The following is a 15,655-nucleotide window of genomic DNA, read 5'->3' on the forward strand; positions in this document are numbered from 1 at the left end:
TTGGTTATTGAACTTTACAATGTGCCCATGTACTGTAATAAAATATAATGTATTTACGTACACTGTAAGATATAGAGAATTTACGTACACTGTAAGATATGGTGTATCATGAAAGTGAGCACTCGACTGAGGTCAAAGAACAAGCACTCTGTATCCTGGCCAACATTGCTGATGGAGACATGGCTAAATCTGCTATTATGTACACTGTTAGATAGTGTGTATTTACGTACATTATAGTAGTCTTTAAGATGTGTATATTATTCATTTTTGTGTGAACAGTATTAGTTTTTCTGGTGTGGCCCCCCCCCCCCATAGTAGTTCCGGGTGCATTAGGCACTAGTGCCTCGGAGCCACCTTTAACACTACCAGGTGAAACAAGAAAGCGACAAATCTTGATTAAAGTGAGTAAAAAGTGAAATGAGGCAAGGAGTTGTTTGTCAATCTGGACAATCATTGCACTTGGGTCATGAAGGAGTCCAGCCAGCCTGTGCCCAAACTCATTTGACTGATAATACTTACCACACTGGAGCCTCCTACGGGCTCACCATAGCCCGTGCTACTTGGAACTTTTTGTTCCAGGTAGCGAATCTTTAACAACAACAACAACAACTGGAGCCTCTGTTGGGACCTCTACGTTTTACATTCTAGACGAGTGATATAGTGTTTCTTGGGACATTGTTGTTTTACAGAGGGGGCTGTGTTTAGTTCGATATATTTCATGATTTTGTATATGCTCCCAACTATCCGTAGCCTATTAGTATGTTCCAATATTGTTTCGGGGTTCTCGCCCTTGATATCACTTTACACATCCAGTTTCCTCACCAGAGTGATATTGTCTCTGTTTGAGTGTCCTCCTTTCAAGGGGTTTCCCCACTCGAGGTAGCCTGGTGTACCTTGGCTGTTATAACCACACTAGGTATTGATGCTGGCTTTGGTTAGGCCAGCACAAGACCAAAAGCCTCACAACGTCATAGGTTTTTAATAGTACCAGAACATACTGCACCAGAGATCTGTTATAACCACACTAGGTATTGATGCTGGCTTTGGTTAGGCCAGCACAAGACCAAAAGCCTCACAATGTCATAGGTTTTTAATAGTACCAGAACATACTGCACCAGAGATCTGTTATAACCACACTTGGTATTGATGCTGGCTTTGGTTAGGCCAGCACAAGACCAAAAGCCTCACAACGTCATAGGTTTTTAATAGTACCAGAACATACTGCACCAGAGATCTGTTATAACCACACTAGGTATTGATGCTGGCTTTGGTTAGGCCAGCACAAGACCAAAGGCCTCACAACGTCATAGGTTTTTAATAGTACCAGAACATAATGCACCAGAGATCTAATGAGGTTGCCCAGAAATGGATGTTTCATTGCATTCAATGTTTGATTTTTATTCTGCTTAGAGAAAATAATACTGAAGTGGCTGAGAACCAGCAACTTCACCCAAAGTTTATCTCAAGTTAAGGATATGAGACTTGAACATTTTACAAGTTGCATTTTGTTTCTAAGTTCATATATGCCTTAACTTGCGATAAACTTGAGATAAAGGGTAAATTTGCTGGGCCGAGTCGCTAGTCCTCGGCCACTTGAAAATTTGTTTAATTTTGTTCTGTTTGCAGGCCATTATTTTGATTCTTGAAGGTGAGCACTCGGCTGAGGTCAAAGAACAAGCCCTCTGTATCCTGGCCAACATTGCTGATGGAGACATGGCTAAATCTGCCATTATGTCGAATGAAGATGTCCTGAAAAAGCTAATGAATTATATGGTATGTATCTTTTAAGGGATTATTGAATGTGTGGTTGGGTTGGTTTAGGCTAGGCTAGTCTCTGTAGCATCACTACTACTACTACTACACTGACACACACATAAAGCTTTTCCATAAATCCCTCTGATGACAGATAATTCTTAAAGAAATGCTCTTAAAGTCAGCTGTCAGCTCCTTATGAATCGTTTCCCAAAAGCCTGAAGACTGACAGCATTTGTGTGTGAAAACATGGTGTATTTAATTGACTTTCAAGTGCAAAATCGTTCACTTCATGCATATGGTTTTCATTATGTATATTTGTATACAAAATAAATTTGTTTAAATTTAATGTACAAGTACAGCAAATCATCCATCGCAGGTTATACCAAACGTCAAACTTCAAATAGCAGCAACGTTTTGCATAAGTAACCTCATTTGGAACGTGGAGGAAGGTGCCGCAGAGAGACAAAACAAACTTCGCGAGATGGGTGTATATAAGCTACTACAAAACCTGATGACGACAACTGACACAGCATTGTTTGACAAGTAAGTTGTCTCGTGTTGCCGTACTGGTCTCGCTAGTACTCTACTGGTCTCGCCAGTACTCTACTGGTCTCGCCAGTACTCTACTGGTCTCGCCAGTACTCTACTGGTGAGGTGTGCAGGAATTTGGTGGGTTAGACAATAATTTTAGGTATGAAAATTTTGTTGCGGTAAGAGTCCAAAAATCAATGCTGTGGCTATGTAAATCAATACAGGTCCTGTTGCTGCTGTAAGAGTCGATAATTGTCTTGTTGCTACTGTAAGAGTCAATAATGGTGTTGTTGCTGCTGTAAGAGTCAATAATGGTGTTGTTGCTGCTGTAAGAGTCAATAATGGTGTTGTTGCTGCTGTAAGAGTCAATAATGGTCTTGTTGCTACTGTAAGAGTCAATAATGGTGTTGTTGCTGCTGTAAGAGTCAATAATGGTGTTGTTGCTGCTGTAAGAGTCAATAATGGTGTTGTTGCTGCTGTAAGAGTCAATAATGGTCTTGTTGCTGCTGTAAGAGTCAATAATAATCCTGTTGCTACTGTAAGAGTCAATAGTGGTTCTGTTGATGCTATGAGAGTTAATAACAGTCCTGTTGCTGCTGTAAAAGTCAATAATAGTCCTGTTGACGCTGTTAGAGTTAATAACGGTCCCGTTGTTGTGGTTTACCTGTCGATAATTCCGTGGATTGACATCCTTAAGGCCAAGTCTCTGATCAGGCCTCGTCATTGGTGTTCGGGTCAACCAGGCTGTAAGAGTCAATAAAGGTTCCGTTGTTGTTGTTGGTGCAGTTGTTGAGTTGACCTGAGTGGAGATCTGTAGGGGACCTAACCTACGACTCTGTCCCTGAAAGGTGAGGCAAGGTCGCACAAACTCGACCTCGGGTAGTTTCAAACGTTGGTGGGCTAATTTCTTTAACAAGAAGTTTACAGCTTCAGGTCTGTAGGAGGGATCGAGTGATACAAAAGCTGGGGAGAAGTTACTTGAGTGTGTACTCACCTAGTTGTGCTTGCTGGGGTTGAGCTCTGGCTCTTTGGTCCCGCCTCTCAACTGTCAATCAACAGGTGTACAGGTTCCTGAGCCTATTGGGCTTTATCATATCCACACTTGAAACTGTGTATGGAGTCAGCCTCCACCACATTGCTTCCTAATGCATTCCATTTGTCAACCACTCTGACACTAAAAAAGTTCTTTCTAATATCTCTGTGGCTCATTTGGGCACTCGGTTTCCACCTGTGTCCCCTAGTGCGTGTGCCCCTTGTGTTAAATAGCCTGTCTTTATCAACCCTGTCGATTCCCTTGAGAATCTTGAATGTGGTGATCATGTCTCCCCTAACTCTTCTGTCTTCCAACGAAGTGAGGTTTATTTCCTGTACAGGCATACCTCAGTTTAAGAGTTTAATTCGTTCCTGGAGACGCCTCATATTCTGAAAACTCGTATTCCGAAGCTAATTTCCCCATATTAAATAATGGGAAATGAATTAATCCGTTCCTGACTACCCCAAAAACCCCACATCAAACTAAATTTTTATACCTAATTCATCTAAATAAACCTACAAAACTATGTTCAAGCTATTACTTACCTTGCTGTTGAATGCTGTAGGCGTATGGAAGATGGTGAGGAGGGGGGAGGAGGAGAGGAGTTACTGTTTGGAAGGGAAGTCCCCTTCCATTATCACATCAGGCAGTGAGGACCTTTCTGGTGTGCTCTCCCTGGGACGTTTTATCCGAGTGCCACTAGGTCCTGGTTGAGGCTCACTGCTCGATTTCCTCACCACAAATCTGTCCATGGAAGCTTGCTTTTCCCTTCTTCGCAAGCTGTCTCTGTAGTAAGGCATCACATTGTCATTGAAAAGATTAAGGCAACGGCCTACTACAGCTTTCTCTGGGTGAGTCTTTTCAACAATTGTTTGAATCTCTTCCCACATCTGACACACCTTCTTAATTACTGCAGAAGGGACATTCGCTACTGCCTCATCCTCCTCCACTGTAGAATCATCTGCTGCGTTGTCTTGCTGTTCCTGTTGAAGGGCTAGGAGTTCATCGGTGGTCAGTTCTTCGTTGTGTTCTTCCACCAACTCCTCCACATCATCACCATCCAATTCCAAGCCCATTTACTGGCCTAGAGTAACAATTTCCTCAACAATAGGCGCATCATTTAGAGGCTTAAACCCCTCAAAGTCTAGTTCTCTCACACATTCAGGCCACAATTTTCTCCAGCCAGAGATCAGGGTTCTTTGAGTCACTTCTTGCCAGGCTTTGTCAACGAGTTTTAAAGCACTACAAATGTTAAAATGGTGTTTCCAGAACTCTTTGAGGGTGAGGTTTGTGGCTTCAGTCACTTCAAAACATTTCCGGAAAAGTGCCCTTTCATAAAGTTTCTTAAAATTCGCTATGATTTTCTGGTCCATAGGCTGAATTAGAGGAGTGGTGTTAGGAGGAAGGAATTTAACTGTGAGGAATTTATTGTATCTGGCAACAAATCATCTTCCAAGCCTGGAGGATGAGCAGGAGCATTGTCGAGGAGAAGCACGGCTTTGAGTGGCAAATGTTTCTCCTGCAGATATTTTTCTATGGCAGGGCACACCACTTCATTCACCCACTCCGAAAAAATAAGCCGTCACAGATGCTTTTTTATTAGCCTTCCACATCACACACAAATGGGTTTTCTGCACTTTATACTGTTTGAAAACCCTTGGATTTTCAGAATGATACACTAGCAAGGGTTTAATTTTCAAATCGCCACTCGCATTTGAACACAGCACAAGCGTAAACCTATCTTTCATAAGCTTGTGTCTGGGCAAGGATTTTTCCTCCTTGGTAATGTATGTCCTCTTAAGCATTCTTTTCCAAAACAGTCCTGTTTCGTCACAATTAAACACTTGTTGCAGTAGGTATCCCTCAGCCTCTGCAAACTCTTTAAATTCCTCAATAAATCGTCCAACGGCTGGTTTGTCTGAGCTGGCTGCCTCCACATGCCTCGCAACACTATAGATACCACTTCCCTTTCTAAATTTTTCAAACCATCCCCTGCTTGCCTTAAACTCTTTCGTATCTGCATCACTCGTTGCAGGGGTTTTCTTTACAAGGTCTTTGTGCAATACCCTGGCTTTCTCACAAATGATGGCCTCTGAAACACTATCACCCTTTAATTCCTTGTTGTGTATTCAAATTAATAACAACATTTCTGCTTCTTCAAGTATTTGTGGTCTTTGTTTCGTCATTGTTCTTACGCCTTTTGCCACTTTGGCACTCATAATCTCATTTTTCTTCTTAAGTATAGTGCATATTGTTGATGTGGCTTTGTTGTACTGCCTACAAAGTTCAATAACACGTGTACCATTTTCATGCTTCTGAATGATCTCTTGTTTCTCCTATATTGTCATCCTCACATGGGCTTTCTTGCCTTGATCCTTACCACTGGCTTTCTTGGAACCCATGGTGAGATATATATATAATAACAACTTTTATGGTCAAATGACCAAAAATCCAACAAAACACTGAAAATCCGGGTGAAGAATTGACGTGGGATAGTCACTGGGTGTGAGGCACTGGTAAACTGAGGGTTATCTTGAGGTTATCTTGAGATGATTTCGGGGCTTTAGTGTCCCTGCGGCCCGGTCCTCGACCAGGCCTCCACCCCCAGGAAGCAGCCCGTGACAGCTGCCTAACACCCAGGTACCTATTTTACTGCTAGGTAACAGAGGCATAGGGTGAAAGAAACTCTGCCCATTGTTTCTCGCCGGCGCCTGGGATCGAACTCAGGACCACAGGATCACAAGTCCCGCGTGCTGTCCGCTCGGCCGACCGGCCGACCAGAGGGGCGGAGGGACGACGATCACTGTATCACCACGCACTAGGTCGGCCTGTACGCTTATCAACAAACTCGTGTTCTGAGGTAACCCTCACCTTCCGAGGCACATTTTCTGAGGAAATCCTGCTCATATTCCGAAAAACTCGTATACAGGGACACTCATATTCCGAGGTACCACTGTAATATCTTTATGGCAACTCCCGCCTGACGGTTCGGGTGGAGGAGACTGCCCAGGACGTCTACTCCGTCAGCGCCTGAAACTTGCTAGACTTCCTCGCCCTATTGCGGCCAAAATATGTCATTTCCAAATTTTTTTTCCCCCATGATCAGGGAACACCGTTGATGGGGCGATGGGGAGGAGGCTCGCGCTGTTTGCTCATGCAAACAGCGATTAACAATCTTAGAAAACAAAAAAAATAGAATTTTGTTTTTCGTGTGCACAGCGGTGTTGTCAGGTATTATTAGCTGTGCCGCCTGAGGGTCAAGGAATAGAAAAGCTTTTGCAAGTGTGTCTAAGTAAAAGCCAGGTTATTGCACTCGGAAGAGTGCTTTTATATTGACTCAAAGCCTTATTTTAAAATGTTCATACATGCATGCATTTAGTTTTGTTTTTATTATTTATTACAGCATTATTATCATCTAATTTTCTACATTTTGTTTGCTTATAAATTACCAGCTATCTAGTAAATAATTTTCAACTTATATATTATCATTTACTATCAAAGCGTGTGCATTCAACATAAATTGTATTTGCCCACAGAGTGAAGACAGCGTTGCAGCAGTTTCACTAATAAGTCTGGAGCTGCCGGTGTAGTTGAGTACGATGACCACACGCTACTGTATAATGCTTGTGGTGCCCTTCACGCAAGGGAGGGGGGGGGGGGTGTTTTAGGTTGTTTAACTTAAACGGAAGCTACAATAGAAAGGCCATGCTGTAGGTAAATTATTATTATATTCTTATGTACAATGCAGTCCATGGAAAGTTTTTCATCGAGGTTTAGAAAAGTGTTCCGTCGTCCGCTGCTCATCCTGTATGTTAACGTGTACATATTACTTATTGTTAAGAGAGAAGAAATTGATATATAAGTAATGACATTTTTTAGCTTTATTTTTGTGAATGTATGTGAAAGAAAAGTGGAAATTAAATAGCTATATATATATAAGTGTGGCTTATGTCATTATTTTAATTCCTAGAGCCTGAGTTTGTGTACATCTTACGCCAAGTCATACTGTTGTCACTTACATATTGTACATTTTAGCATGATTTTTATTATTTAAGATTGTTTAAATAGGCTTAATGGTGCATACAGCATGTGGACCATAATGCAAATATTAATTAAAAATCTGCATTTTTGTAATATAGATTCTCATTTAGTCAGACAAACCTATAATATTTTGTTTTCACCTCACTATTGGTCGAGTCGTGACAAATGAACATTTATCTAGAGCTGGATAAATTATATCTTTAATAAATATGATATTGAAAAGGTGGCCATGTAAGTCTTATATTCACGTAACATTTGCATATCACACCACCATGCCTTGCAGAGATTCGCAGCCTTTTGGATCAATAGTCAACTCTAGGCCACAATATACCTGCTCAAAATGCATTTAAAAATCATGCCAATTATTCCCATTTCTCTGGTCACACTGGTTTATGCTTGAGCCCAACAACCTATTCTGTTTCCATTGTGGAAGCTCTGTCTGCTGTTACTCTCTGATATAACTCATGTTTACTAAAACCCTTACACAGCTTTCGTTGTCATCTTTTTCCCTCTCCCATTTTATCCCTTGAAGTGTCGTTCTTTTTTATTAAATTAAAATATTATTGCAGATCTTAAGTTGATTTATTTACATAACTGATTTGTCTGGAAATTTGTAAATGATCTCGCACAAGTTACCCATAGTCGGGGACTTTCATCGGGACGCATCGAGCAACGGTTGCTAACTCCTAGTTGCCTCTTTACTGCTACATGCATAAAGGCATCAGGTGAAAGGAAACATATCCAACCGTGTTTACCAGCCAGATTCACGAAGCAGTTACTCATGTACTTACGAACGTGTACATCTTTCCTCAATCTTTGATGGCTTTGGTTACATTTATTAAACAGTTTACAAGCATGAAAACTTGGCAGTCAACTGTTGTTATTGTTATAAACAGCCTTCTGGTGCTTTGGAGCTCATTTACTGTTTAATAACTGTAAACAAAGCCGCCAAAGATTGAGAAAAAATGTACAAATTCGTAAGTGCTTCCATAACTGCTTCGTGAATCTGCCCCCAGTGATCTAATCTGGGATATTCAGTGGTGAGTCGGTTACATAGACGTCTGTGCCACAAGATCCATTGTATGTGTCTCCTCCAAGGGCTATAATCTTGGCTCCAGGTTCCCCTGCCGGCTCATGTACCACAATTATCATACATCTATCACCTCAATATTTCCTTAAAAAAATCAAACGAGGAATTTTATACAACTGAGACTTATAAGATACCACTCATGGAGTCGGTTTACCATTGGTCAAACGCTCACTTTTTCTGCACAAGTTGAGTGTCAGTTAATGCATGTAAGAATATTGTCCTGACCAGAGTTTAAAAATATTTTATTTGCATTTTATAACCTGGTAGAGCATTATTTTGTAAACAGAAATAAATGAAACTGCTGTACTGCATTTTGGCCGATATTTTATCATGCCTCAAATAAATTGGCCTAGAAATAAGGATTTCATGCAGGGAAAATGATTAATATTTTTGATAATGTAGCAGTTGTTTTATAGTTATTGCACTGGATATTTCAGTTCATTAGACCAACTTTGTTCACTTAATAAATTTCAATCTTATTATTAATTTCTGGGGTCAGGGTCAAGAAGCCTGTAATTAGGCTTACCTTGATCTCCTCTAGGCCCACTATTGACCTTCCCTTGGATGGAACCTCACAACAGTTACCAACTCTGGGGTAAACAGGTGTATCAGGTGAAAGGAAATGTGCCCAACCATTTCTGCTCTGCTGTGCGATTGAATCCAGATCCCTCGGTTGTAAACCAAGGACGTCGACCACTGGGTCAGTTTGATACATTATGTTAATGAATCTCTTGACGGTGCCGCTGTTTGCTCATCGATGTATCTGTCTGTCAGGTTTGAGGCTCGGTGTAATAAATCATGTACTGTATTCAGTGATTTTTATACATGCCATCACCAGCATTAAATACGAAGTGTCAACGGGGAACCTGGAACGATTGTATTGGTTTAATTGCTCTTATTTGGATATACAGTATAGCCAATCAATGATACATTAGGTTTTTAAAATCCATAAATTTGCTATCGTTTTTTATATTACTCAAAATCCTCAAAATTCTATCAGATATTGTGTTGTACCAATAATATTAAGGTCTTTTACTTACAAATCTCCCATGACTGCCTTTGTAACACATTGACTAACATTTAACTATATATTTTTATTTTGTAAATTTTATGTAACTATCTTGCCAAACTAAGTTCTTGTATTAAGAAGATTTTAATATTTATAAATCTATAAATAAATGCTTTTATTCTTGTTACGATCTCCATCTCCTTCGTGCCTTTCAAGCTTCAAGAGTCATTTTCCCAACCCATGTACGCACGTGAAGGTCTAGGGATCATTTTCCCAACCCATGTACGCACTAGAAGGCCTAGGGATCATTTTCCCAACCCATGTACGCACGTGAAGGTCTAGGGATCATTTTCCCAACCCATGTATGCACTTGAAGGCCTAGGGATCATTTTCCCAACCCATGTATGCACTTGAAGGCCTAGGGATCATTTTCCCAACCCATGTATGCACTTGAAGGTCTAGGGATCATTTCCCAACCCATGTATGCACTTGAAGGTCTAGGGATCATTTTCCCAACCCATGTATGCACTTGAAGGTCTAGGGATCATTTTCCCAACCCATGTACGCACTTGCAGGTCTAGGGATCATTTTCCCAACCCATGTATGCACTTGAAGGTCTAGGGATCATTTTCCCAACCCATGTACGCACTAGAAGGCCTAGGGATCATTTCAGTTCATATAAGAACTGTGCAAGTTGCACGGCTTAAAAGAAATATCAGTTGTAAGGAATTCATGAGGGGGGAAGCCTATCTACCATTTCTCCCATTATGGCAGTCATGACACCATCACTTGAGCAGAGTTTCCCATGCCAGAGTAGCCAGGGTGAGGATACCAGGAATCCCGGATGTGAGAGAAAGATATGATTGGTGGCAAGTTCAAAAGCAAGGGCCAATCAACAGGGTGACTCAATGTCACATGACTTCCGAGGAAGGCAGTGAGACGTCTCGTTAGTATGGAATGTCTATTTGTTTCACCATCTGTCAGTGCAGCAGGACGTGCTACAATTCGCTCCTGAATTTTTGCAGAAATTTGCAGACGTGCACCAAATAAAGCCTCCATAGAGAGCCAAAGATCTCTGGAAAAATGCAAGGACAAACGTAGCAAACTCTTAGATAGTGTATCATGTTGATTAGTAAAGAATAACAGAAGTCGTGTTGTAGCTTAACATCGGCTGATGGTCTGGGAATTGTGTTTGAATGCCGAATGTAGCTGTGCAGGATCATTCAGTGCAGAAAGTTTTGTAGAACTACTCCATAGCCTAGTACTGCTATAATCTCTGACAATGAGGACAGTTCCAACTGGAGGAGAGGTCAGAAGGTAAAAACAATGCAGTGAAGTGAACGATCAGTGACATTCTTAGCCAGTGAAGGACTGTGCAGTGAGTACTGAAGTATTAAGTCTGCATTTTTTGTTGGTGAATTTGGTGGCGGCAAATCTGGGCAGTGCATTAACCCAGTAACAACCAACTTAAGTGTAGCAGAGACAGTGTGCAATGATATTCATGTTAAGTGCTGCTTTAAGTTTAGACCCTCCAGATACCAGCAATGTGTGAGGTGTTAGCTGGGAGGAAGAACAACACAGTCTGCAAGGACACCATATAGCAGAAAGGGCCTGAGGTGCCAGTTCTCACGGTGGTTACATGCAGTTGTGTGAATGTGCCGTCTACCTCCGGAGGCTAGCATCTTCATGGCTGAACTGTATGCCCCTCGTTGACTGCTTTTCCGTCATCAGCGCTCCTTTATCATAGTGGTTGACACTCCTAGTGCTCTCATGGCTTTGGTGTCATTTAAGCCTATACTGTAAGTTCTGTGGCAGTAGAAATCCAATACTCGCTGTTTCTAATCTAGAAGATCTAAGCAGGTTGAGGTATGCTGGCTGAGTTCCCATCCATATTGGTGTTTCTTTAAACGAGCATGCAGACACTGCTGCTAAGGAGGCTATTCGTACTTGTCCTATTTCCCAAAAAGGTGCTCCTTATTCCGATTTCTATCCAGTCATTCATTTTGATCCATTCCTGTTGGCAGTGTCGTTGGTTTTCTGTTACTGGTAACAAACTGCGTGCTCTTAAGATTAGCCTGTCCCCATGGCCTTCCTCCTACCACAGTTATGGCTCTGGCAAGGTTAAGTATTAGTCATACGTGTTTAACTCACAGACACTTAATGGAGCACCGCCCTGCTTCATATTGTCCGAATTGCATTGTCCCACTTATGGTCGTGCATATCCTTGTTGAATGTTCTGACTTTCAAGAAGTGGGTGTGTCTTGCTTCCCGACTGTCCCCTTGTGATCATTTGTCCTCAATTGAATCCTTGGTGAATCTGATACCTTTCATATTACTTGCCTTATGTGCTTCTTGTTCTCGTATTGCCATCCATAGTGATGTTTAGTGCCTTTTGAATATCCTGTGACTTTGATGGTGCTCCGTACCTGGAGGGTTTTGGGAGTTGTTCTACTCCCCGAGCCCAGCCTGGGGCCAGACATATAGTCTCCTCGGCTTGCTGAAGCCTTTTGATAATTACTTGCTGTTGGCAGCAGGTCGAATGGATCAACTCCTAGTGTAACTGGTGTGGTGAGGCAATGACAGATCCACCTAGTTACCTCCCACTGTCCCTCCCTTATTAACCAGTCACCCAGGTAAAAGGAGTGTAGCATTTCTTTGGTCTAGGCAAGGATACAGGGGCAAAGAGCCAAGATTGCGGTGCAAGGAGTGCAAGGAAACAAGTAGTGATGGTGAACAACGTACCATCAAGTACTAGAGCAGTTGTTCTAAACCTTTTTTGAGTCGTGGACCTCTTTGAAAATCTGGTGAAAGCTATGGATCATTCCCTAGAAAAATGTACATAAGCACTTTTAACACAACTCTGCATGTACAGTAATGTAAATCTACAGTATTTTATGTAATTGGAAATTCAGATTCAGATGATTCAGATTCAGATGTTTATTCAGGTAAGGTATATACATACAAGTGATGTTACATTAATGGATTGATATATAGATAGAGCTAGTACATACAATGCCTAAAGCCACTATTACGCAATGCGTTTCGGGCAATAAAAAACATTAATATCTAGAACTTAATACTAATTGAGCATAAAGAATAAAAGATGTTGAGAACAAATACAAATAAAGATAAAAAAAAAGGGGGAACATGACTGAAAAAGCAGCACAAATACAATAGGTTGACAAACAGTGTTGATTAAAAAAAAGAAAAAAAAAAGAAAATAACAGACATGGGTTGACAATAGAGGAGTGAGGTAGATTACAGGGAATTTATTAGGTAGTGTTTAGTTTTTATCTTAAACTGGTTGAGAGAGGTACAGTCTTTAACATGGTTGGGAAGGTCATTCCACATTCTGGGCCCCTTGATTTGCAGAGCATTTCTAGTTTGATTAAGACGTACTCTAGGAATATCAAAACTGTATTTATTTCTGGTGTGGTGCTCATGGGTTCTGTTACAACCTTCTATGAAGCTTTTAAGATCAGGATTGGCATTATAGTTTAGCGTTTTATATATGTATAATACACATGAGAGAATGTGCAGTGACTTAATATCTAACATATTAAGAGATTTGAGTAGGGGTACCGAGTGATGTCTGGGGCCAGAGTTGGATATTGTTCTAATAGCGGCTTTGTGTTGGGTAATTAGAGGACGTAAGTGATTTTGGGTAGTAGAACCCCAAGCACAAATACCATAGTTGAGATAAGGATAGATAAGGGAGTAATAGAGAGTCACCAGAGCAGGGCGTGGTACATAATATCTGATCTTAGAAAGAATGCCCACAGTTTTTGAAACTTTTTTTGATATATTTAGAATGTGTCCCTGGAAATTCAGCTTGTGGTCAATGAGAATGCCAAGGAATTTGCCATCTAATTTGTTACAAATTTGGGTATTGTTTATTTTGAGATTTATAAGACTAGAGGAATTGACTCTCACAGTTTGTATTTGACTTTCATGGACCCCCTGAAGCCCATCCATGGACCCCTTGGGGGCCCATGGAGGCCAGGTTAAAAAAACCTGTACAAGCAACCCGTTCTTGCACTTTCGTATAGTCAATATTGACTTATTAAATACGTGCATATGACATACTAATTTATTGTGAATTTTTTTAGTTTACCTTGAAAAGCTTCATAGAAAACACCGACCTTACCTAACCTTCTTAGTATGTTAAGATAAGCATCTTATTGCTTTGTAATTACAATTATTACTTAACCTATACCTATAATAGGTATATTATATACCTATAATAGGTTAAGTAATAATTGTAATTACGAAGCAATAAGATGCTTATTGCTTTGTAATTACAATTATAACTTAACCTATACCTATAATAGGTATATATTATATACCTATAATAGGTTAAGTAATAATTGTAATTACGAAGCAATAAGATGCTTATCTTAACATACTAAGAAGGTTAGGTAAGGTCGGTGTTTTCTATGAAGCTTTTCAAGGTAAACTAAAATATTCACAATAAATTAGTATATCACATATGCACTTATTTAATAAGTCAATATTGACTAAGAAAGTGCGAGAACGGGTTGCAACAAGAGAGGGAGAGGGAGTCACCTGCTGCAGTTTCTGGACTCCTGCGTGCTAGAAGAACTCCAGGAGTCGGCTGATTGTCGTCAACACTGTTATTGTAGCCAAGTAACTTCCCTCCCACCCCCCTTCCCTTTCCCTTTAGTTAGATTCGTTTTGAGGAACAGTATTAGGTTATTCTTGTGCTTGTTTTGACTTATATTTCTATGATTTAATTTTTGTTCTGCTTTCCCTATGAAAGTATTCAAGTTTAGTGGAATTAAAAGTTGATTGCCGTAGCCTAGTGATGGCTTGAGATTTTTGTTTATGCTCTGACCTGTAATGTGAGGTTGTGGTTAACAGTCTCCAGGGTGTAGTGGTAAAACATTCGTCCAGCACTTCGTCAGCGATTTGGCCAGGGTTTGTATCCTGGGCGAGGAGGGTTGACTAGGAGCCAATCCTTAACTGTAGCCTCTGTTCGCCCAGCACTTAATGGGTTCTGGCCTGGCCCAAGCTCTGGCCTTGGGGACTAGAAAAACTCCCAGAACCCCATCAAGCAGGTATCAATATATATCAATAGGCAGGTATCAATATAACAACCAAGGTACCTGGTTGTTAAACGATTTGGCGGGTTGTATTCCAGGGAAAATTAAGATTTAAGGACCTGCCCAAAAAGCTATGCATGTTAGTGGCTTTACAAGAATGTAAGAACTATTGTATTATATAAAAATTATATACACTCCGGGACATAAGTGTGTGAAAGAGGCTAGGCCATGCAGAGGAATTTAAGCATACATCACGAGGAAGCATACATCACGAGGAAGCATACACCCTGGAGTGTGTGTGTGTGAACACCGGACAACGGCCAAGCAGGATTCCAGAGAGCTGTGTGCTCTCATTGGTGGTACAGTACCGATGTGTGAGGACAACATTGTTCTGTATATATTGAGTAAGTTTGGCAGAGTACAATTCCTCCAGTGTCACCTTGTCATGGTGAGAGAGCTCACGTACGGCTCCCTGGGGGCAGGCGAGGGTTGCCTTGGCCCTGCCCCCTCTCGGGGTGTTATGTGCTAAGGTACACACCGATAGGGATCTTGTTCCGGTAAATGGACCGCCTGCTGGAGGGGCTGCACTTTGTGAAGTGTTGGGTGTCCAGGCTGTGGCGAAAGGGAGAGGGAGAAAGAGGTCTTTGCACCAGTGTGGGAGAAGGTATGATGCAGGAGGACTTCCTCCCTGTTAAATGAGGAAGCACAGCTTGGGACGATTCACCCTGACAGGTGGTATTCCCTTGGTTCCGAGACCCAGACTAATGAAATTAATGTTGTATGGACTCAGAACTGATTTCTCTTACACAGGTTCATGAAGTAGGCAACCAGGCCACCAAGTTGGCCGGTGATGGAAGATCGGACTCCATAGCTCTGGCTATGTTGGGACCAGACCAGGCTCCTTTGTTGACTTTCCCAACTGACCCTCTCTGCTTCCCTCCCACTTTTGTGGCAGAGTTGAGCCCCAAGCCCCCAGTGGTGACCACCTCATCTCCTGGAATGGCTCCATCTCTTCTTGTGACAGTTAGTTAGTTAGTTTAGTTCATTTATTATGCACCCCATACCCATCTTGTGGGCGGTAGTGGAAAGTGTTACAGAGGCACATAATGGGCTCAGGGACTGAACCCCACAAT

At 41.3% G+C, this 15,655-nt stretch overlaps 1 protein-coding gene across 2 annotated transcripts in view; it reads left to right on the forward strand.

The window, feature by feature from the left end:
* Positions 1-7,932, forward strand: part of LOC123770558 (armadillo repeat-containing protein 8) — a 63,888-nt gene extending 55,956 nt beyond the window's left edge. For both annotated transcript variants that reach the window (XM_045762579.2, XM_045762580.2), the window contains exons 11-13: positions 1,627-1,773; positions 2,132-2,298; positions 6,856-7,932. In XM_045762579.2, coding sequence (XP_045618535.1) covers positions 1,627-1,773; positions 2,132-2,298; positions 6,856-6,886 — 345 coding nt within the window. In that variant the 3' untranslated portion in view covers positions 6,887-7,932. The remainder of the gene's footprint in view (positions 1-1,626; positions 1,774-2,131; positions 2,299-6,855) is intronic.
* Positions 7,933-15,655: the final 7,723 nt, after the last annotated feature.

This window comes from Procambarus clarkii, chromosome 46, assembly GCF_040958095.1.
Source record: "Procambarus clarkii isolate CNS0578487 chromosome 46, FALCON_Pclarkii_2.0, whole genome shotgun sequence".
Classification (NCBI taxonomy): Eukaryota; Metazoa; Arthropoda; class Malacostraca; order Decapoda; family Cambaridae; genus Procambarus; species Procambarus clarkii.